Below are 24,584 nucleotides of genomic sequence, written 5' to 3'. Positions count from 1 at the left end.
TCTTTTTTTTTTTTTTATCAACAATATGCTACTGTTGGCATAATTACTTACATTGCAAGAAAATAACCGACTACAGTGAAAACACTGAACAAATATGAAACCAGATCAGAATAGGACCCTAAACTGAAATGAGCTAGGATATGATTCATACCATTTTTTGCAGGGGTGCCCACACTTTTTTGCCTCGCGAGCTACTTTGAAATTTGCCGCGTCCAGGAGATCTGCCAACGCTGGTAGTTAGGGATAGGTCCTTTCAGTATAGGTTAGCTAGGCATATGTGCCTTCAGTATAGGTAGCTAAGTATAGGAAAAAGAAAGAAGCTGGCACCATCTTTTTGTATTTGAATGCTCTTTTTATTAGGGAGAACACATGGCAACACTTTGGAGCGTTGGTAAGAGCTCTTTTTTCAAGCCTGTCCGGTCCCTAATGCTATAAAACACTGTATATATATATATATATATATATATATATATATATTTATATATATATATATATATATATATATTCGCCATCTTCATCATAGCTGGAGGCGAAATGTCATCAATGTCATGGAGGCGGAAGTGTTGCTTCCAGCGCCGCCCCCAGCCATGACACTGCATCATGGTAGAACCTCCCCTGGCCTCTTAGCCATACCTTTCTCCTCCCCTGATTGGCCACGGCCAGCAACAGACTCTGATAGGACGTAGCTGCGTTCTACAGCTGCCGGCTGCACAATTCAATGGGACGCGGCCCTGAGGCCGCGATCTACCAAGCAGACGGTCACGATCTTCTGGTAGATCGCGATCGACCTATTGGGCAGCCCTGATTTTGTGTGTGTGGGGGGGAAGGGGTATAATTTTGCATGATAAAATTATCTTTTATAGAATTACTTAATATGTCTATTTCGGTTACTAATAGGCAGTTATAATCTATGTGAGATCCCTCCCGACGAAACAAGACTTCGAGAGACTCATAATCTGCATGGAAGCGGCATATAAGAAAGAAGTGTACGTAATGTGGGAAGGTAAAAGACTGGCACCAGATGAACCAGGGGCAGTATGACACCGGATCTGTACCAAGGCTAAAACGTGCTCTCAGAAGCATACATGAACATAGAAGAGAAGAAAGATGGAGGCACTGTTGAAGCAAATTGGTACCTTTAATCCACGGTGATGCAGACAACGGGGTACACAGTGGGGGTGAGGGGGGGTGCCTGACAGCTGTTTCGCTAAATAAGCTTCTTCAGAGGCAGCAAAGAACATCTTAACCCAAGTATCGCTGGCTTTTTAAATGGTTTCACTCACCGTTAGTACGGCCAGGTACACCGCCCACAGGTCGCCGCCATGACATCCGGCAAAATGGCTCCGCCTACCGGTGGTGACATGTGCGCTAACTCTAAACCAATGGCTGAGCAGCGGGTCTCCCCGCATAGTGCGCATCGTCTCCTTCCGGGTCTCGCGTCACTGCCTGCCTGTCATTGGCCGCCTCAACATGGGGGTTGCCATAGTGATCATCAACACTTACGCCAGCGTATACAAGGGGACACAATCGTCGTTAGATTCATAGATACACATTTAGAGGTTAAAACGAAATACAATTCAGAATAAAGATAGCTTAACACCATTAGGCAACACAGAGAGACACATTACAGTAAGCTAATATTTAGAGAGAAAACAATGTAACTCGTTTCTCTCATTCAGTCCCAAAGGACCACAAGCCCCTGTCTCGGAAATGATTCTAGCTTCTTGCTGAAGCAACATTTGTTCATGATTTCCTCCCCTATGGGGTATCGGGATCTCCTTTAAGCCCAAAAACCGCAAGGAGTTGGAGTCACCATTGTGACATTCACGCATATGTGAGATGAACCTACCCGCTCCTACACCCGTCCTAATCGAATTTACATGTTCTTGGAAACGGGTGCAGATCATGCGAGTGGTCTGTCCCACATAGAAACGGTTACATGAGCACATGATTGCATACACAGTATTTTTAGAGCGGCAATGCAAGAACTGTTTGAAATATATAGTCTTAGCGCCCAATTGTACGCTTTTTCCTGTTAAAAATTGGGTACAGTGATTGCAATTTCCGCATCTAAAATTGCCAATCGGAATGTGTTTTTGCAACCAATTTTGCTCATCAACCGATCTGAACTCACTATTGGTGATTCTGTCTCCAATAGTTGGTGCTCTCCTAAAAGATACAAGAGGTTTATGTTTGGCAATCATACATGCACCAATGTTGTTCTGAAACTCACACCAATGTCGCTGGATTATTGATTGCAGGCACTCCTAAGGCAGGGAGTAGAAAAGGGATTGCTGACTAAGCAGATGGGGGAGGGTTTGTTGCCCGACTTCCCCAGAAAACCGGTTTGGTATTTTCTCCCCAAGGTCCACAAGGACCCGATCTCCCCTCCGGGGCGTCCAATTGTGTCGGCCAGGGGCTCACTTACTGAGCCTTTATCCAAGTTTTTGGACCATCAATTGAGACCTTTTCTCAGGGTGATTCGCACCCACCTGGCTGACACCTTGGACGCCCTGGGGAGACTCGGGGGTGTGGAGGTTGGGGAGAATGAGTTCCTGGCATCCATTGACGTGGTGAATTTGTATACCCGCATTCCTCATTTACAAGGTATTCTAGCGATTAAACAGTTGCTGCTGGAATGTGGTGAAGATGCCAGCTGGGTTGAGTACCTGATGCAATGTCTCGATTTTGTATTGACACGTAATGTGTTCCTGTTTGATGGCCAGTGGTATTGGCAACGCTCCGGAGTAGCCATGGGAACTCCTGTAGCCCCCACGTTTTCCAACCTATTTTTATGGGTATGGGAAAAAACGTGCATATTTGGAACCATGAACCCTTTCAGGGACAAGATCGGGCACTGGTATCGTTATGTTGATGATGTGGTTCTGACCTGGAGGGGCACGTTGGTGGAGTTTGAGGAATTCTTGGCCTATATCAATATTAATTCCCTCAACATGCAGTTCACGAGTGTGGTGGCTAATCCCACCTTGTGTTTTCTTGACTTAGAACTGTATGTTGAGGATGGCCATGTCCTCAGCCGAGGCCACAGAAAGGACACTGCTACCAACTCCGTGCTCCTCCGGTCGAGTTTCCACCCTCCACATACGATCCAGGGTATCCCCTATGGACAATTCGTCAGGTTGAAACGCAACAACTACAAAAGGGAGGACTTTGTATTTCAAAGTAAAGAACTGGCGATCAGATTGTCCATGAGGGGATATGAGATGGAGGAATTGAATAGGGCGTTTCGAAGAGCTGATAATTTGAGTAGAGAGTACTTGATGGTTAATAGGAAAAAGGCGAGACGCCATCAAAAAGTCTGTGGACCAACCCTTTACTTGTGTGTTTAACTACACTCCAATGGCAGGTAGGATTAAATCAATAATCCAGCGACATTGGTGTGAGTTTCAGAACAACATTGGTGCATGTATGATTGCCAAACATAAACCTCTTGTATCTTTTAGGAGAGCACCAACTATTGGAGACAGAATCACCAATAGTGAGTTCAGATCGGTTGATGAGCAAAATTGGTTGCAAAAACACATTCCGATTGGCAATTTTAGATGCGGAAATTGCAATCACTGTACCCAATTTTTAACAGGAAAAAGCGTACAATTGGGCGCTAAGACTATATATTTCAAACAGTTCTTGCATTGCCGCTCTAAAAATACTGTGTATGCAATCATGTGCTCATGTAACCGTTTCTATGTGGGACAGACCACTCGCATGATCTGCACCCGTTTCCAAGAACATGTAAATTCGATTAGGACGGGTGTAGGAGCGGGTAGGTTCATCTCACATATGCGTGAATGTCACAATGGTGACTCCAACTCCTTGCGGTTTTTGGGCTTAAAGGAGATCCCGATACCCCATAGGGGAGGAAATCATGAACAAACGTTGCTTCAGCAAGAAGCTAGAATCATTTCTGAGACAGGGGCTTGTGGTCCTTTGGGACTGAATGAGAGAAACGAGTTACATTGTTTTCTCTCTAAATATTAGCTTACTGTAATGTGTCTCTCTGTGTTGCCTAATGGTGTTAAGCTATCTTTATTCTGAATTGTATTTCGTTTTAACCTCTAAATGTGTATCTATGAATCTAACGACGATTGTGTCCCCTTGTATACGCTGGCGTAAGTGTTGATGATCACTATGGCAACCCCCATGTTGAGGCGGCCAATGACAGGCAGGCAGTGACGCGAGACCCGGAAGGAGACGATGCGCACTATGCGGGGAGACCCGCTGCTCAGCCATTGGTTTAGAGTTAGCGCACATGTCACCACCGGTAGGCGGAGCCATTTTGCCGGATGTCATGGCGGCGACCTGTGGGCGGTGTACCTGGCCGTACTAACGGTGAGTGAAACCATTTAAAAAGCCAGCGATACTTGGGTTAAGATGTTCTTTGCTGCCTCTGAAGAAGCTTATTTAGCGAAACAGCTGTCAGGCACCCCCCCTCACCCCCACTGTGTACCCCGTTGTCTGCATCACCGTGGATTAAAGGTACCTCATTTGCTTCAACAGTGCCTCCATCTTTCTTCTCTTCTATAAGAAAGAAGTGGCTGACTTCAGTGAGGAGGTAAGCCACATTGTGACGCAGGTGGAAAATGTAGAAAAACAGCAAGACGACATCAATGAGAGGCTAGACAAGCAGCAAGACGCTATAGATGGCAACTCACAAAACATAGTAGCCATCTTTCTTAAGATAGATGACATGGAAAATAGGAATAGGCGAAACAACATCAGTTAGAGGCCTGCCAGAAGCCACTAGACCCCCAGATATTATGGCTACCTTAGAAGGGATGTTCCGACAGATACTTGGTGCCCCACAAGATCACGAAATTGAACTAGACAGAGCCCATAGAGCCTTAGGCCCGGTCAATCCTGATATTTCTTGGCCCAGGGACATTATATGTCGGGTACACTATTATAAGGAAAAGGAAGCCATCATGGCCGCGGCCAGAAACATGGATTAAATAGACTTTGATGGCACCAAAATCCAGCTATTAGCTGATCTATCCAGCTTAACTCTCCAACTAAGGAAAGCCACAAAGCCTCTAAGAGATGTTCTCCGCACTAAAGAAATTACGTACAGATTGGGATATCCTTTCGCCCTGATCATCCAGCACGAAGGTAAATCTTTTACATACCTAAGCTACGCTCCACTTTTGACCTGCCACGCGTAGTTCTCTCTGAATGGCCGTTATCTCAGCCTCCTGCGACACGTCCATCAAATGACCGCTGAGAACCAGCTAGCAAACGCAATAACAATCGCCGGCCCAGATAGACTATCTAACGCTTAAGTCTTGCTGTTTCAGCAGCTCTCTTCCTCCCCCTAACTCCGAAGGCATCAACGGAACTGTAGCCGTTATTCATAGCTATGTGTTACCTGATCGTGGAATGTTGTTATTATGCATCCCCAAGGGTTGGATCTGAAACTTTCCCCAGCCCATGCAACGATATCTTTAGACCCCCACTTAGGAGGCCTCATAAATATACTTTTTTGCATCCCACTGTCTAGTCTCAAGCCTACTCTTCAGTAACAAGCCGTCACGTGCCCTTTCTTCAAGATCGGCCAGATTGCACGCCAGGAACGCAGACAACATCGCTCTATAAGTGGGCACATTAGGATTACACAGAGTTGTTTATGACACGGCTTTAGGGACGTATTCTATGGTCACCCCTGTCTCACTATTCTACTTAATGTTGGTTATGAGGCCCAAGATTGCACACCAGCCTATATATACACTTCATAATAACGCAAGATTGCACATCACGAAACCTGGCTCAGCTCTAACTATCACTACGCCTACCACGAATATTAGGACTCTCCAGCCTACCTAGGCACTTATGTAGAGACTTACAACTATATATTTTTCCCAATGCCAGTTATCGAGCGAATATTATGCCTTTTGGGGGTCTCCTGGGGAGAGAGAGGGATTATAGATGTTATTAATGATCTGTTTGTTTCACCTAGTTCTACAAGTTTATTAATAGCTAGTCGTGGGCGCCATTTGTCTGAGGAGGAAGGCCTTACTGAATATTCTGGTGGGCATATAGTTGACCCCACTTAACTCATGCTTCAGAATTCTCTCCATGTATACTCTCACATATGTTGAAGCGTCATTAGATGACTGTGTTTAGATACTTATCACAACATGTTACTAAATGATTATATCACTACAGCTGCAGCGGGAGCGGTGTTTTCACTCCCCATGCGTCTCCACACCAAGAAGATTAGAGCCACTCGTAGTGACTCCATAGGTGGCGTACCTCTAATGGCAAAAGAAAATTCTGATCGACGACATGTTGACTGGTGTTTAGGTATACTCTTACCTACTCATATATGTTTATGTTTCTTTGTTGTTTATATGTGTTCTGATTTGTCTACCCCTTCCAGCTTACCTGGCGCTACACAATTTAAGATGATCTACGTACTATTCCACCCATGTTGCCAACCTAACTACGCACTTAAACTAATACCCTTAATTCAGAATGGCTGAATGCTCTATAGCCTCATGCAATATTAATGGTTTTAATATACCCCAAAAGAGATCTCAGGTTCTATATCACTTTCATAAACAGAGGACCTCTGTCTTAGCATTACAAGAAACCCACTTCCGCTCACACGCAATCCCATGTATTAAATCTAGATGGTACAACAGGTGGTTTCACAGCACTAACTCAGAGAGCAAAGTGAAAGGGGTCTCCATTGGAATACACAAAAGCCTGAATGCAGTTCTTATAGATGAGCTGAGCGACACACAGGGCAGATTTATATTCGTTAACCTACAAATAGGTCCCAGCACCTTTACTTTCGCTAACATATATCTCCCTAATCAAAACCAAACTCAATCCTTATCCAGGTACCTCACCAAGCTGCTTAATTTTGCAAAAGGATATATCATCCTTTGTGGTGACTTTAACTTTTGTATGGTCCCTTCCAAGGACTCCTCCTCAGGAAAATTCTTCATAGCATCCACACGTTTATCACAAGCACTAGATAAATTGCGCTCAGCTTCCTTAAAGAGAGTCTGAAGCGAGAATAAATCTCGCTTCAGACCTCATAAATAGCAGGGGCATGTGTGCCCCTGCTCAACCGCCGCTATCGCGCCGCTAAACGGGGGTTCCTTCACCCCCAAATTCCCTCGGTGCAGCGGGGGAACGCTTCCTGGTTGGTGCAGGGCTAACCGCCGCAGCCCTGCCCCACGCGCGTCTGTCAGCGCGTATCTCCGCCTCTCCCCCGCCCCTCTCAGTCTTCCTTCACTGAGAGGGGCAGGGGAGAGGCGGCGATGCGCCGCTGATAGACGCGACTGGAGGCAGGGCTGCAGCCGTTCGCCCTGCCTCCAGGAACAACCAAGTCTACGACCAAGTCTTGCGGGGGTGGGTTTGGGGGTGAAGGGACCCCCGTTTAGCCGCGGGATAGCGGCGTTTTAGCAGGGGCACACATGCCCCTGCTATGAGCTCTGAAGCGAGATTTATTCTCGCTTCAGAGTCTCTTTAATAGACTCTTGAAGGATCACACATCCTAACGAAAAGAACTACACCTTCTACTCACATGTACACAAATCCCACAGCAGAATCGACTACATATTTCTCTCCCAACAACTATGAGATCTAAACCCAAATACTAAGATTGGTCAAAGACTTTGGTCAGACCATGCACCTGTTCATTGCTCCTTCACTCTAGATAACACACCTCGATCACAGATTCCGTGGAGGTTAAACGATAATCTTCTAAAAGACCCTTCATGTATGCATGACTTAAAGAAAGCAATAGAGAACTTTATCCCAGATCATACGCGAGACGAGACAGCACCTAGCTATAAATGGGAAGCTCTTAAATGTATCCTCAGAGGTATTCTCATCTCACATGGAGCTAGACTTATAGAGAGAAAGAGGAACTCAAATCAATACACTCCTATCTAAGATTACAATCTTAGAAAATACCCTTAAACAAACGGCCAATCCCCAGACTGAGCTGGATCTCTCAAATACAAGACATGACTTGCTTTCTATCCTAGACCAAAAAACATTAGCAAATAGAACCCGCCTCAAAGGTATCATATACGAAAAAGTGGGTAAATGTGGTCGTCTACTCGCAAGATATCTACACCCCAGATCTTCCACAACTTCTATATTCTCACTCACTAATCCGAAAGGAACCAAACAATTCAAAACTTCTGAAATAGCAGACTCTTTTAAGTCCTATTATCAGGCCCTATACAATCTAAAAGGGAAATTCGATGAGATGCCCCCTCAAGCTCTTAAAGATAAGATCATGTCATACCTGAATAAAACTAAGCTGCCCTGTGTGTCGCAGACTCTGGTCGAGGAACTGGATGCAGACTTCTCCTTACAAGAACTCTTAACCAGCATTAAAGCCACTAAGTCTGGCAAAAGCCCAGGGCCAGACAGCTTTACTGGGGCCTTCTACAAAAAATTTGGCTCTCTCATAGCCCCAATTCTACTCCCAGCATTTAACTCCAAAGACTCAGAAAATCTATTCCCAACCCAAACACTTATGGCCCACATAACAGTTATCCCAAAACCTGATAAAGATAAATCCTTATGCAGCAACTATAGACCAATTAGTCTTATCAATCTAGATCTTAAACTATACTCCAAAATGTTAGCAGAAAGGCTAAAACCTATACTACCTGACCTCATCCACAACGATCAAGCTGGTTTTGTGATTAAGAGAGAAGCAAGGGATAACACCCTAAAGACAATCTCCATTATTCACAAATCACAACAAACTAAGCAACCTCTATGCGTGGTTTCAGTAGATGCGGAGAAGGCATTCAACAGGGTCCATTGGCTGTTTCTGGAGGGTGCTTTGCAACAAATAGGCTTAGGCCCCAAATTTTGCTCCAAAGTAATGGCTCTTTACCACAACACCTCAGCACGCGTTAGAGTTAACGGGACCCTGTCGGATGCCTTCCCTATCAGTAATGGTACGAGGCAGGGATGCCCCCTGTCCCCTCTCTTGTATGTCATATGTATGGAACACCTTGCCATTGCTCTTCGTAACAACACATCTATAAGAGGCTTCAACTTTGGTTCCTCCCACACCAAATTGGCTCTTTTTGCTGACGATCTCTTATTATTCATATCCAATCCACGCATAGCATTCCCCAATATTCTTAGGGAAATGTCAGAGTTTGGTGATTTTAGTAATTTCAAATTCATTCTCTCTAAGACAGAGGTCCTTAATGTTACACTTCAAGAGGATCTGGTGCGGGAACTGTCAGCTTCTTTCTCGTTTCGATGGCAGAAACACAGGATCAAATACCTAGGAGTATATATCTCCAACAATCACTCAGAGCTGTTCCAGCTTAACTTCCCACCGCTATTAGCAAAAATTAAAAGTGACCTAGCAAGATGGAAATCTCTTTATTTATCTTGGTCCAGCAGAATATGTGTAATTAAGATGGATATCCTACCAAAATTATTGTATGTTATGCAGGCCCTCCCAGTATGGCTATCTAGCATGTTCCTCAAAAAGATACATACCTCTTTTTTGCAATTCATATGGAATGGTAAACCACACAGAATCAATTGTAAATTATTAAGCAGACCTAAGATGGGAGGGGGGATAGGCCTGCCTGACATACAAACTTACTACCTAGCAGTTTTACTCACTCGAGTGTTGGACTGGTTTCAAAGTATAAACTCGAAACAGTGGGTTTTATTAGACTCCCTGTTTTCTGATGTCGATCCCAGGGCTTTACTATGGTTAACGCCGCCCTCCAGACCCAAAAAAGAACTATTAGCTATAGGCCCCCAGGTGGTCTTGAAGGGATGGGACTTGGCCATCAAAAACATAAAATATCAACCATTCCTGGCCCCCTCACATCTCTTTTAGACAACCCAAACTTAGCCATCGGCCTCAAGGCAAAATCTATACTAGGATGGAACAGGGAATTCTGGCCCTAGATTAGACACATCACTGGCAACAATAAGATCAAAAATTGGGAGGACTTGGGTAACCAGGAAGACAAACCCCAGATTAATTGGTTTATGTGGAGACAGATCAGGCAATTTTTCAATTCACTAACTCCGCAGTCCAACATCCTCAGAAAACGTACTCCTTTTGAAACCCTCTGCTCTCCCTTAGTCTCTACAGAACACAAGATCTCAATTCTATATTCTGAACTTATATGTTCAGTTAGTACTTCACAATTACTCCACCTAACCGATAAATGGGACACAGAGTTAGGTTATGCCCTAGATAACGAACAATGGGAAGATGTCTTCTCTGCATTACTCAAGTCCTCTATATCAGCCGCCTTCCAAGAGCGCAACTATAAGCTATTCGCCAGGTGGTTCAGATGCCCATCTCAGACTGTAAAATATAACCCTGAAAATACTGATACTTGCTGGAGATGTCAAAGAGAAGTTGGCTCTTACCTACACATCTGGTGGCCATGCCCTCAGATAAAGCCCTTCTGGGAAACCATCTTCTCTATCAATGAGGCCCTATATTTAGAAAAACTCCCATTCACCCCTGAAGTGGCTCTTTTCCATCTACTCCCTGGTGGGACCTCACAATTAAAAAAGAACCTGACCAGTATCCTGATGATTATAGCTAAGCTACTTATTGCCCGTAATTGGAGAGGCCCCTCAGTCCCTACTCCCCTCCAAGTGTTCTTTGAGCTAAATGAGATTTGTAGACTCGAAGATCTTTTCTACAGTACCTACGAAGCTTTTGTCAAAAAATGGGCAGTCTGGTATGATTATAGGGATTCTGAGGGAGCCAAGACTCTACTCTCTAGCACTTAATACTAAAAGTCTGTTAATATTTCTAGCCTTTATAAATATCACTGCAATGTGGTGAATTTCCTTACCATAGATTACTAGCTAGCCAGGTGTCCCTGACACTACCCTTTACCCTTCCCTCCCCCCCCCTCATATACCTTCCCCCCTACCCCCATATACCTTCCCCCCTCCCCTTCCCCATTTTCAAGTTTTTGTCCCCCTTGTTCTTGTCTTACGTCACCCCTCACGTTTCCCTTCCCCTCTCCTATCCTTATCTTTGTCTGCCTCATGATGTAACGAGATGACTCTTTTTATGCATTCTAGTTTTTCTTTTGTTTATTGATCTCAAGCTAGACCTACCTGACTGCACGAAATGTTACTTCTCTTTTTATGAAAGGTCAGATGTGTTTCTTATTGCTGACAACCTGTGTCAAGTTTAAAATTGCATGAAAGAACTTGTACTGCTGTCTCAGTAGATGCGTGTGAATTGTATCGTACACACTTGTTTGTATTCTCCCAATCTGTTCAATAAAAAGTTATAACACAAAATATACAGAGCCACAATAATCCAACATGCATGCATCAGTGCATGGTATGGATTAATGTGGCTCTATGGGGTAGGACTTAAACACCCATAGTTACAGAGTTGTTTTTGTGGAAATACTTAGGAATGGGGGTTTTAGAAAAATTAGTTTTCTGTAAACAAATAATATCAGGAGAGCATTTTTGGTAGTGTAAGAAATCCATTTCTCCTTTTAAGCGGGGAATATTGTGTATTATTATGACTTTGGTATTGTGGGATAGTACATTAATCAAGGCCATAGGGAATAATCATAGAGAAGAGTATATTAATTTGTGGGGAAATAAAGGTAGCAGGCAGATACTGTGCCTCCCTGCCAACAGGGGTGAAGGAATTGTGACCGTGAGAACAAGAATCAGAAACAACGGTTATTAAACATGGAAGATAATAAATATATCCGAGGGTAAAACCGAACCCTGAAGAGAGCTCTAAGGCTCCAATGGGGGTAAAACACCTCGAGATGATGAAATGCATTGCTAGGGTAAATAATGAGCCAGCAATGCACTGCATCAGAGGGGCAGTACTCCTCTACTTAGTAAGAACTGAAAAAGAAGTAGGGTACCATATTTTATTTGTCTTTTTCTTGACTACATGCAAAAAGGAGAACCTTGTACCACAAGGACTGAGGATACAGAATCCCACTCTACATACATACAATAGCAGGTTTGCAGAACAAATCTGCAGGAGGAGCTCAGAGAGAGTACGAAACAACCTAATAAAAATCTGCTATAACCTGAAGAGGATTGTGAAGGACCATATACAAAGTCTGAAATCATCTTTAACTTATGACTCCACAGGAGCATGGGAACAGCTACAGACCTTTTATAGGAAATTGCAGAGGATCTTAATTAACAACAAGAAGAAAAAACTTCAGAGACTCAGAATAAAGAGTGGACACCTGGATACAGAAGCAGCAGAGAAAGAGCAACCCACAGGTGTCATCAACCTTTCCTCTTATCAGGACACTGAAGCTGAAATGGCAGTACTGTCCAAAGGCCTGTCATTTTGTCCTGCAAAGCCCATAGACAAGATTGCACTCTGTGGCGATATGGAACAATTCTTCAGGAAGCTACGTCTCAAGGAACACTACTATGACAAGGAATCTTGCAACACTGCTGATAATGAGCCAACACACACCAGATCCACAAAAAAACGCGGATGGACCCCTATAGCTGGAAAAAAATCCTACCCTGGACAAATACATCAACACTGTTTATCCATCTCTAAGTTAGCCAATAAATGGTATCATCCTGATTCAAAACTCCATATTTTATTTGCAAAAGTGACCCAACAGCACCATCTAGTGTCAATAGGATAAGATATCACTGTATGACATAAACAACAGAAGCAAATCTGTTATGACTTATTCACAGTGCTAAGCGTTGGAAGGAAGGGTGCAAAGCTCAATGAGTGCAGGGGCCAGGCTATCAGCCTATAACCTGTGGGGTGCAAAGATGAAAATAAAGAGGGGATTCCTGGCAGGCCAATAATGTACCCACTACCCAGGCCTCAACTCTCAGTGCAGGTTGAACACAGAGTTAGTACAGGCGCTAATGTGGAGCACAGCATAATGTGAGCTGGTCAATTAAATGTTGGGAAATTGGGAAGATGCCACACAAATGTCAATTACGTGCTAGAAGACTAAGAGTTAGGTTCGTCTGCGCTGGTAGAGCAAAGGAGGGATGGAAGGCCAATCCAGGGGGGAAGGGGGTCTAGCCCAGGTGTAAAGTTTAAAGACCGGTTGGTTGGGAGGTTCGCAGTCGGGTCTGTCTGGTGGACCAGACCCATGTTGGGCCAGGTGGCCGATGGGGAAGCGGTGTGGCTGGTATTGGTTGCTGCCGGTATTCCCGCTGCTTCTAGATGTCGGCGACCCTCTTCCAGAGCGCTGCAGATATACATTATCCCACCGCGAGTGAAAGTGAAGGAAAAAGAGCAGTGGCATAGCTAAGGAGCTGTGGGCCCCGATGCAAGTTTTACAATGGGTCCCCCCAAGCATTCTATAAATAACAATTGATACGGCGCACCAGAACCTGCCAATGGCAACTACAGTGTCCGAGGTGCAAGAAGTGGATGGGGAACAGTTTGGTAATGATTACCACTATTCCAAGCATCTATAGAAGTGATTATTATGAGCACAGGACCAATAGAGAGCTAATACTGTAGTTGAGGGAGGGCCCTTTGGGGCCCCTCTGGCCCAAGGGCTTCGATGCGGTGGCTACCTCTGCAATAGGGGGTCTATTGCTACGCCCCTGAAAAAGAGAAGCCCAATCGATATTTCACAGAGGCAGATATAGCAAAGCCCGGAGAAGTTGGCAGATCTCCAGACTTAGCTTTTCCCTTTCGGGTCATGTTCCCCCAGTCAAGTGGAAAGGTTGAGTGCTGATGGAGTGTTAGTCCCACCTGTTGCTATTTTGATACCCATTCTGTTTTGGTTTTAGTTTTAAAATAAAATGTGCTACTATTGATAAAAGCCACACAATTTTTCCCCATTTGTCCCAGTTATTACAATGTTTAAAATATGTCCCTAATACCATGTATGGCTTATTTGGAAATAAATATTTATTTTTTCAGTTTTGCGTCTGTCCCTGGGACTTTAGATGAAGTCCTGCGGGGCATAGAAATACTGCCTCGGGAGGCATAACTAGTTAATTATCTGAACGGTTCCTTAACTCTGCCTGGCTGACTACCTACTCAGTTGTTGATCATTGGATTATTTGACTACCAAAACTGTTGCTGAACTCTGCCTCGCTGACTTCCCACTCTGTGATGATCACTGGCTTATCCAGCTACCCACTTTGCAGGTAGCCACTGGATTGTATAACAATCTTTGCCATTAGAACTTTGACTCCCTGTTCTACATTAAGGGACCCAGAACATTGCATGTGTTTCATTTCTTGTACACATAAATCGTATGTCTTTATAGTATAAATCATCTAACTGTACATATGATGACAATGCTATGCAATATAATAACACCAAATAATTGTTTTCTTTGTTCTAGATTTTATAAATACCTTTTGCTTCAAACTCTTCAATTTTGACAACAAGGTCTTTGCGCTCCATATGACCTAAATGTTTCTTTAATGTTTTCAGATCCTCTTTTCCTAAACTTCCATCTTTTTCCATCTCAGAAAGCACGTCCAAACTAGAGTCCTCAGCAGTGAAAGCAAAAGTTAATCTTAACAAAATAATACATCATATAACATATGGACTTCTTTATAAGTAATGGTGTCTGTGCCCCCCCCCCCTTTTCCCCCCTTTACCTCTCAGCTTTTAAAACATTATCCACCAGGTTTTTGTTAGACATAAAATAATAAATAGAAAAATGTTTCATGGGTGAACCAGGATATATATGCCAAAAGCGGTGAGCAAGTGTTTGAAAATGTTTCCTCCTGCTCTCTAATGTAAATACTAACTGATGTAAAAAGAAAAAAAATTATATCGTTTTTTTTCCTGGGGGACTCAAAGCGCTTGAGAGGCAGTCACTAGGGGTGTGCTCTATAGGCAGTTACAGTGTTAGAGAGTCTTGTCCAAGCACTCTTTACTGAACAGTTACTGTCTTACTGAATTGGAAGAGCCAAGGTAATCTCCTGTGTCAAAGCCTGTGCCCTTAACCAGCACACTATCCAGACAGTGGTGAAAAAATGAGTGGCAAAAGTGAATGTCACTTTTCTAAACAAATATGAATGTGACAATATACTACAGGTTACTGAGAGATAACGAAAATGAAGGTGATATTTGTTACCCCAGTGTTTCCAAACCTACATAGGGAGCTAGATACTGTATATTGGGTCACTTATCTAATTCAAGTCATTGTGGAGAGATTGGTTAGAGTGCCAGCAATTCCTTACCACAGACCCCACTAGCACCAAGTTGGCTTTTCTGCCATAAGAAGTTTCATGCCAGCAATCAGTTCCTGAATAGCCAAAGCTGGCTGTTATGATTTCGGTTCGTGGGTTGAAGACAATGAAAAGTGAGTATCAGTTTAGATGTAATGGTTTAGATTTAGAGGGTTAGAGGAGTTGCTGAGGAAGGTTGGTTCTAGATTTTATGGCTAGAATTTTAAAGGGTACCTGAACTGACATGTAATGTGATCATATATATCAGGGTTCTCCAACTCCAGTCCTCAAAGGTCGTATCCATGACAGTGTTTAGGATGGACAGAGAACAGAGAAATGGAGAAATGTGTTCTACTTCATAGACCACACCTTTCCTGATTCAGTCCCATCAATTCATCTGAGCTGTGCCAAAATTGGTATGTATACCGTATATGATTGAACCCCTAACTGTTGTATGGCCTGCATGCCTGGGGAGTGCTGGGTATCATTTTTGCAGTGCTTGCGTTTTGCCAATGGCAAGGGCACCTTGATTAACTTAGTAAACACTTTTTAAACAAATTACAAATTTAACTGTAGGAAATGTATCTTACTGTGTTTTCCAGTTTAGCTGTATTAGCATTCAGCAGAAACTTCAGTTTCTGCACATCGTTTGTACCTAGATTTTGTGAAATATCATATAACAGCAACCTGTAAGATAAAAAAAGAAGGTGAAATCCCTCAATCCCTAAAGCCCATGTCACTGGGGAAACAGGCAACGTAAACTCATAGCATCTACAGGTCTCTCTTGCTAAAGACGTAGCCAGATACAGAGTTACTGTTGAAGATTGATTATCCATATGAAATGGGCCTACATTGGCACCTATGGCGGCACCCAATTAATCCACTTGCCTCATGAGCCCAGATTTACTGCTTCACCATTTCTATCGCACTCCTTATAGGACAATCTCACAAAGGTAAAAGGCAAATGATCTGGTGAGTGATGCAGAGGAGGAACTATTCACTCACTGGGGCTCTTAAAGCTGAATAAAACCCTGACATAATATTCAATAAAAACATGTTTTCCTACTTTTTATATGCCATACTGTTATCATATTTGTTTTTGTGCATAAGTATTAGTATTCAATTAGAAATGATACATTCCCAAAGTACACTATTTTTGCTATGAAAGCTGACTTTGGGCTTGATTCACAAAGCAGTGCTAACTGTTAGCACGCCTGTGAAAAGCCCCTTAGCACGCCTAAAAGAGCTTTTCGCGTGCTAATTCGTGCGCAAACTGCATCGCGTGCAAAGTTATGCACGCAAAACTTTACGCGCGTAAACCTTTATGCGCATAGTAAACCTTTATGCGCGCATAAAGGTTTACGCGCGTAAAGTTTTGCACACATAACTTTGCGCGCGATTTCTTAAAGCTTTGTGCGTGCTAACTACTTAGCACCCTAGTTAGCATGCCCAAAGCCTTTAGGCATGCTAACTAGGTTAGCACCGCTTTGTGAATCAAGCCCACTGCATTTTATTTATAACTGATTTATTCATGTTCTAACAATCAGAACTGCTTTCTAAATTGTCTGACTTTGTTCAGGGGACCCGGCAGTGTAGGAGAAGTGTTTATTTACTTACTTATTTATTTTCATTCCTCACTTGATTATTACAATTAAACACAAGATAACATTATCTACAACTTCGGATGCGTCCAGATTTCTCCTGTGTCCTGTGTGTAACCCTTTGAATGCTGTTCTAGTAAAAAAATGCTGGTTGTATATAATATGCTGTAAATAATCTGTTAGAGCAAAGAAGAAATGCTGGGTTTCGTTCCGCTTTAATTCCCCTTTTTTTGTAGGTGAAAAAGTACTGTCAACAATATTGACTATTTTCTCGGTTGCTGGCGGCTTAAAAGGCATTTCATTGATAATAAGGTGTAAAAATATCTCCTAGGAGAATACGCAGGAGAAAAGGTGAATTGAATAGGGGCCAGGATATCTTCCTGATCACCCCAGCTGCTTTACAAAGATGCATACTTTTTGTTCTTTGTTTGTAAAAATAAATAAAATAATTACTTTAAAGTTTTAAATTGCTTTGAGGACATCCGATGTGAAAATAAACTGATGAGATTAACAATTGTATCTATCCTCCTTCTCCTTAAAATGACTTTTTAAGACATCCCACATTTTTATTTTAAATGTAAATCTACTTTTTAAGTTGTTGCTGTTTCATTGTCTCTGCTCAATGACACATTTATTGAAGTATGCCAGAGCTATAATATGTGAATTATTGACCCTGTGTATCTCTTTCCTGCTTCCAGAAGCCAACAGTCAAGGTTACTATATAGTCAGACCCAGTCCAGACCCGGACAGAAACTGTCACTTGCATATCTGAATGTTAACTCTACCAGGCAAAGAAAGAAAAAAAGGAACACGCCAAAGTTATTTGTGTGCTTGAGCTGCACATACACATGTCTATCTCATTATGTCACTTCACCTCAGATGTCTTTTAAACATGTGATCATCACAAATTAATTTCCTTGGAGAGAGTTAATTATGTTTAGACTGCTGCATCAGATATAGAGCCATGTTCCCCTGTCCTTGCATCTACTCACACATTAAGAAAGCTCTCCGTTTAGAGTAGTCAGTTGAGTGAAAAGTAAGTGCTAGGGGCGGCAACAGGGCCAGTTCTAGACTTTTTGCTGTCTGAGGCAATTTGGAATGATCACACAGCACCCGACAATTTGCTCTGCTTAATTTAATGTTCTCACATGACATGCTGCAGCTCAACAATAGCACACTGGCTGGTTGTGAGTCTGTGGCAAACAAACTGCTCACGCTCAGTCACTCCATTCCTCCTCAGTCAGGGTAGCAGTGCCTCCTCCTCCCTTCAGCTGTACAATTCAAATGAAACACTGCTGCTCTCCTGCCTCCCTCCTCCTCACTCACTGTCAGACTCCTTACACAGCACAACAAGCTGCTTTTCCCCAATGATGACCTCTTCACCTCACTTGCTTTACCTCTCGCTTCTCCTCCTACTCTGACTGCATGCTGTAAGGGCTTTTTCACATTTGGTCCTGTTTTCTGCATTTTAACTCAAAGTCAAAACTTTGCGTTAACCAAGGTAAAATGAAAGTCTATAGACTTTCATTTTACCTTTCACATCCGACGCTGCGTTTTGGTGCGTTGCGGTTCAACACACCCAGGAGCTTTTAATCGTTCGGAGCTGGCGTTTTCCCGTCGGGTGAATAATTAGCTACCACCGCTTATTGTGTCGCACTGCAACAACCCGACGACACGCCGCAGGCCATATAACGCATGTAGGAGAACGGCTCCTGCACATGTTTTAGATGTGTAAACACACAGTGCAAATATGCTGCCCCTGTAATCTCTGCGGCTGATGCAAATGTTTCACCTTGCTTCATGAGAGACCCGGCCCTGGGTGGCCACGCTTAGTAGAACTCATGGAGCATGTGATCAGTTAAATCAGCTGACAGATTTGTAAGGCTCTGAGTTGTTGGTCATGATCATGCATTATGCTGGGAACACACCATGAGTTGTTTTTTTTTGGCAGATAGATGGCCTGATAGATAATTTCCGACAGGTCTGATCTGATTTTGATCGCATTTCTGATAGATTTTCTCATAGAAGAGAATGGAAATCAATCAGAAAAACTGAAAATTGATTGGAAAAACGATCGGAAAATCAAGGAAGTCAGAAAGTCAGCACAGCAAATCAGAATCTTACAAATCTATCAGCTGATCAAACTAATCACATACTTCTCCACGAGTTCTCTAAGTCTAATGGTCCATACACACGGGCTACAACTGTCGCCACAACCACGTGGCATGCGCGTGTTGCGGCGACAGGTCGCCCGTGTGTATGACGCGCGCGCCCCGAACCGTCGCTACTTAGAGCTGTCGCCAGGCGATTGACTTGGTGAATCGCCTGCTACAGCTGTCGCCACAACTGTCGCTAGTCCGCCGTGTGTATGCGGACTAGCGACAGCAACACACACATAGTGAGCGTAGGTTCCAGCAGGGGGGGTTTACCTGGGAGGGAATCTGTGTCCCTCTGTGCACCGTGTGTACGGCTGTTGCACAGAGGGACCTGGCGACGAGCTATCGCTGCTTTTTTTGGGGGGGGCAACTTGCAACATTTGTGCCTCATGAGTACGAGGCTTAAAGCATTGCCACCCATAGTAAATGCCTGTACCAGGGCTTCATTAATTCTGTAGAATGCATTATATTCACATTTTTCTAAATAAAGCCCCATATTTTTTCACCATATGCAGCAATCAAAAATGTCCTAACTTCAGACTAAAAATGAATAATATAGTGAGTGCTTGATTTTTGTTGTTGTCTTATTTGCTTGCAATGGTCCAAACAGCTGTTGGTATTTTATTGATAAGGTGTGAAAAGATAACCTAGGAGATAAAGCCCCTGTTCAATTATTATTATTATATAATATTTATACAGCACACACAGAGCATATTGTCTTGTCATTAACTGTCCCTCAGAGGGCCTCACAATCTAATTCCTACCATAGTCATATGTCTATGTAAGTATCGTGTCATGTATGTATCGTATTCTAGGGCCAATTTAGGGGGAAGCCAATTAACTCATCTATATGTTTTTGGGATGTGGGAGGAAACCAGAGTGTCCGAAGGAAACCCACATAGACACAGGGAGAATATACAAATGCCGTGCAGATAGTGCCCTGGCTGGAATTCAAACTGGGGTCTCAGCACTGCAAGATGAGAGTTCTAACCACTAGGCCATCAGGAGCTCAATTCAATGCTTCAATTCACTTTGGCCTCAATTCACTAAGCTTATCTCCTGTCTTTAATAACGTTTCAATAGTTATCAAGATGGTGACGAGGCATGTAGTATTCAGGAAACATTTTACCTCAGGCAAACCTAAAGTTAACTATTCTGTCTTTAAAGGGGCACTACAGCGAACAACTGTAAAATTTTAAATATGTTCAAACATATACAAATAAGAAGTACGTTTTTTCCAGAGTAAAATGAGCCATAAATTACTTTTCTCCTATGTTGCTGTAACTTACAGTAGGCAGTAGAAGGAAGTGACAGGTTTTGGACTAGTCCATCTCTTCATGGGGGATTCTCAGCAAGGCTTTTATTCTTTATAAAAATATTCCCTAAAAAGGATTTAAACAATGATGCTGTCCAGCGTCCTTGCTCGCAAAACAGTTTTTTGGCAGTTGGACTGAGCAACTGCCATTCACTAAGAGCTTTTGAAATTTTTATATCACTGAGAATCCCCCTATAAAGAGATGGACTAGTCCAAAACCTGTCACTTGTCAGATTTCTACTACCTACTGTAAGTGACAGCAACATAGGAGAAAAGTAATTTATGGCTCATTTTACGCTGGAAAAAATGTACTTCTTATTTGTTTATGTTTGCACGTATTTTAACCACTTAACGACCAGCTAATGCCGATAGGCGGCGCCTGGTCGTGTGTAGTTTTGCATGGCCGCTCGAACGGCCTTTCCATGCCAGTTCACGGAGGGCGTCTCCGTGAACAGTGTGCGAGCCACCGATCGCGGCTCGCACACGTAATGTAAACATGCGGGGAAGAAATCCCCGCTGTTTACATCAATACGGCGCTGCTACGCAGCAGCGCCGTGACGGAGATCAGCGATCCCCGGCCTCTGATTGGCCGGGGATCGCCGTCATTTGATAGGCTGAAGCCTATCCGGCGCAGGACGGATATCCGTCCTGCGCCTCACAGAGGGGAAGATAGAGAGAGGTAAGGGGAGGGAGCACACAATATCGCTGCGGAGGGGGCTTTGAGGAGCCCCCCCCGCAAATCACAGGCAGCCGGCGGCGATCAGACCCCCCCTGCAGGACAAAAAGGGGGGAAGTCTGATCGCCCTGCCTTTTACCTGATCGGTGCTGCGGGCTGGAGAGCCCGCGCAGCACCGATCATTAAAAAACCACGTGGTCCTTAAGTGGTTAAATTTTACAGTTTTTCGCTGTAGTGCCCCTTTAAGTTAACTCTTCAATCCTTAAAATAACTCCAAAGTTAAAGACAGGCTGTTAATTAACTGCCCCCCACAAAAAAATGAGTTTTACTCACCTGGGGCTTCCAATAGCCCCCTGCAGCTGTCCGGTGCCCTCGACGTGTCCCTCCGATCTTCCTGTCCCCGCCGGCGACCACTTCCTCTTTCACCGTCAGGAGCCGACAGGCTGGGAACGCGAGTGATTCTTCGCGTTCCCAGCCACAATAGCGCCCCCTATGCTGCTATAGCAGCCCTCTATGCTGCTATAGCAGCATAGAGGGAACCATTGTGGCTGGGAAGGCGAAGAATCACTCGCATTCCCAGCCTGTCGGCTCCTGACGGCGAAACCGGAAGTGGTCGCCGGCGGGGACAGGAGGATCGGAGGGACACGTCGAGGGCACCGGACAGCTGCAGGGGGCTATTGGAAGCCCCAGGTGAGTAAAACTTTTTTTTTTTGGAGGGCTTCGCTTTAAGGAATGAAGAGATAAGATAACTCTCTCACTGTGTGGTGGTAAGTTTTCTCTTGCCTTATTATCTCCAGCATGATCTTAGTGAATTGAGGCCTATTTCTCCCAAGTTTTCTATGAGGTGATATTTTCATACCTTATAATGCCTTTTAAGCAAGCAAGAAAATACTAAGACTAATTCTGACAGTACTTTTTTTAACCTACTTTTGATACATCTCTCTATTGCAGCGTACTAAAGTTATTTTACACAGAAATGGAAAAAACTATCTCCCAGGAGAAAACTTAAGAAAAAAAGTTAATTGAATAGCGCCCATGGTGAATTGCATAAGGTCCAAAATGGGAAAAAAAGATGAGATAACTCAGGAAAAGAGTTTTTGTGCATCAGGGCCAAAACAGCATTCTTACAAAACAGACCACAGTGCAGTAAAAATTAGATTGCAGCTTTGTCTCACCTGTATGGAGATATATGCTGGATAGAATTCTGAAGCCTATTAATTTCTTTTTGATCCATAGATAGTTTGTTTCTTAGGATGTCTTTTCTGCCTATTGTCAAGAGAATCTCTTTCAGAAATGAGAGGTCCTTCTCTGATATTAAATCTCTTTTCTCTAAACACAAGAAGAGGCTTTTGCCATCTTTTATGTCTTCCCTGTCAGCAGTGGGCAATTCACAAAGATAAAGTAGCTGTTTTACGTCGTTCTTTCCAAGATCTTCATTGATAGCAAGAAGCAGGACTCGTACCGTTTCATCCATTTCCAGTTATCTGTTTAAAAGGTGAAAATACATGTTAGGCTTACTTTAAAGTAATTCCAAAATAATTAAATATTCTCTCTATGCACATCTATGAGCTTGATGCCAGGTTTTTCTTGCACCACTTTTGCTACATACTAACCACTGCACTGCATACTGGGAAATCTCCACAAGACCCGCCTTTTTGGAGATGCTCTGACATTGGCATCTAGCCATCACAATTTCTTTAGCCTAATTCCACCTCACCTGTGACTAATCACCGCTGTAATTTGATCTCTTCAGCTGGGTCAGCTCAGGAATCTCCTCTGCTGTGGCAGAGGTGCTAATTTGTAAACACAGGATGTTAACAATATGTCTGCTTCCATGAAAGCAGGAAGTAGACACCCTACAGATTTATTGCAGGATTTGTATCAGCTGCAACAAAGAAATGTTTTACTTTAAAGGTTATTATGCTGTTATGTATCTTTTAGAGCAGAGAGGACGTTCTGAGTTCTGGTTCGCTTTAAGTTTTTAATGCAAATGAGTGCTTTTTGCTCTGGCGCTTGCTTGCCTCCACTCATGAGTCTGGAAAGATCAAGTTCATTTACAAAGGCTTCCTTCCCTGGCAGAACGGAGAACTGTGAAAGACCATTTCATGCACGCATTCTATCCCACTCCTTATTACAGACTCATTACAGGCTCTGTCAATTTCAACTCTTTAAAGTACACTGAGAAATTCACTTCAGATTTGATTCTTACCTTAATAGAGGGAAGGCTATGGATAGTATAGAGCATATCAGAACTACTCATGTCCCCCTAGTAGTTCTGAGGATGAGTGTATCGCTACTGCACATGCGCAAGTTTGAATCGCGCAATGTGCAGTAGTGATTCACTTATCCTAAGATCGACAAAGAACTACAAATGGCTGTGCTGAGTAGCCTTGTCCTGGAGCATTCTGGGCAGTTTGGAAATGTTTATAACCGTGCATGTCCAGGATACCAGGATGTGCACAGCCATGGAAGAGCCTGTACAAAGACAACACGGGGGTGGACAGAGCATGTGCGCTTCATGAAAGAGGGGGAAAAGTGCAGTGCAAGCTGCAAGTCAGAGGGGAGGCCATGTATTGCCGCCTCATATCTTTAGTGTGCTTTGACATATGAATAAAGAAGGAAGGGATTAAATGTTGGTAAATACTGCATGGTAAGAAGGGGGGGGGGGGGGGGGAGTTAGGGTTTGTTGTCACTAGTTAAAAGTAATTGAGCACCTTTGGACAAAATGTATAAAACACAAGCCTCCCTCTAAGGGAGGTTTGTAAATAGAGTGGGCCGTAGGGAGGGGGGAACGCCACCTTTATGCAGTCCACCATCTTCTCCAGGGAATACTGCAGGGTGACGTGCATGCTGTTGTGGCCCACGTCCCTGAACACAGCAATGCATAATGGGAAATGTAGTTCCTTAATGTGAGTGCATCACTTGTGGACATTGGATACTGCCATTGGCACTTAAAAAATGCAGCACACCATGGAGAAGATGACGGACTGCATAAAGAAGGTGAGCTAGCTAAAGAGCAGCCGTGCGCCCACTACCTGATGGTAAGTGATGCCTTCACCTTTCCCCTCCTGCCAACTCTATTTACAAACCTCCCTAAGGTGGAGATTCAATGCACATGTTGTCTAGAAGGTGCTTGAATCCTCAGATCCAAAAACATTTTAACTTTTTTTTTAATTCACATAAATAAATTCAAAGTATCTCAAACACCACAGATCATAACCTTACTACTGTAGCAACAGCTGTACAGCAGGGTGCAGGGTGAGTCACGAACTGTACCCTCACTGATGTGTCCAGTGTGTGAATCACTATGCACCCTGTTGTACAGCAGTTGCTTCTGCCTCCCCAACAGCTACAGCTTACAAGATCCAAATTGATGTTTCCACATTGACTAACCGACTTCTCCTCATGCCAGACAGGAATGCAGCACTCTCTACACTTATCAAGCTGCCGAACTCTGCGCACACATACACACACACACACACCAGGTGATGTACAAGCGGAGCGGGAGGGGGGGGGGGGGGTTGAGAGCTGCACGCACACACACACTATATGGTCAGGCAGAAAAGCATGTGTGCATTTGGGGGGTTAAGGCAGATCAGAGGTGGAGTGGAACGTCCTTAAAGGGACACTGTAGGGGGGTCAGGGAAAAATGAGTTGAAGTT

At 43.6% G+C, this 24,584-nt stretch overlaps 1 protein-coding gene across 2 annotated transcripts in view; it reads right to left on the bottom strand.

Moving 5' to 3' along the window:
- LOC137524820 (caspase-3-like) overlaps positions 1–24,584 on the bottom strand; it is a 56,620-nt gene that overhangs the window by 21,016 nt on the left and 11,020 nt on the right. The window contains exons 3-5 of one of the 2 annotated variants that reach the window (XM_068245162.1): positions 22,098–22,406; positions 15,765–15,861; positions 14,350–14,488 (exon numbers count right to left, since the gene is read on the bottom strand). In XM_068245162.1, the coding sequence (XP_068101263.1) occupies positions 14,350–14,488; positions 15,765–15,861; positions 22,098–22,396 (535 nt within the window). In that variant the 5' untranslated portion in view covers positions 22,397–22,406. The remainder of the gene's footprint in view (positions 1–14,349; positions 14,489–15,764; positions 15,862–22,097; positions 22,407–24,584) is intronic. The other variant, XM_068245163.1, reaches the window with a different exon arrangement.

Source organism: Hyperolius riggenbachi, chromosome 7 (assembly GCF_040937935.1).
Source record: "Hyperolius riggenbachi isolate aHypRig1 chromosome 7, aHypRig1.pri, whole genome shotgun sequence".
NCBI classification, from domain to species: domain Eukaryota; kingdom Metazoa; phylum Chordata; class Amphibia; order Anura; family Hyperoliidae; genus Hyperolius; species Hyperolius riggenbachi.
This window is presented reverse-complemented; position numbering and strand designations above follow the sequence as displayed.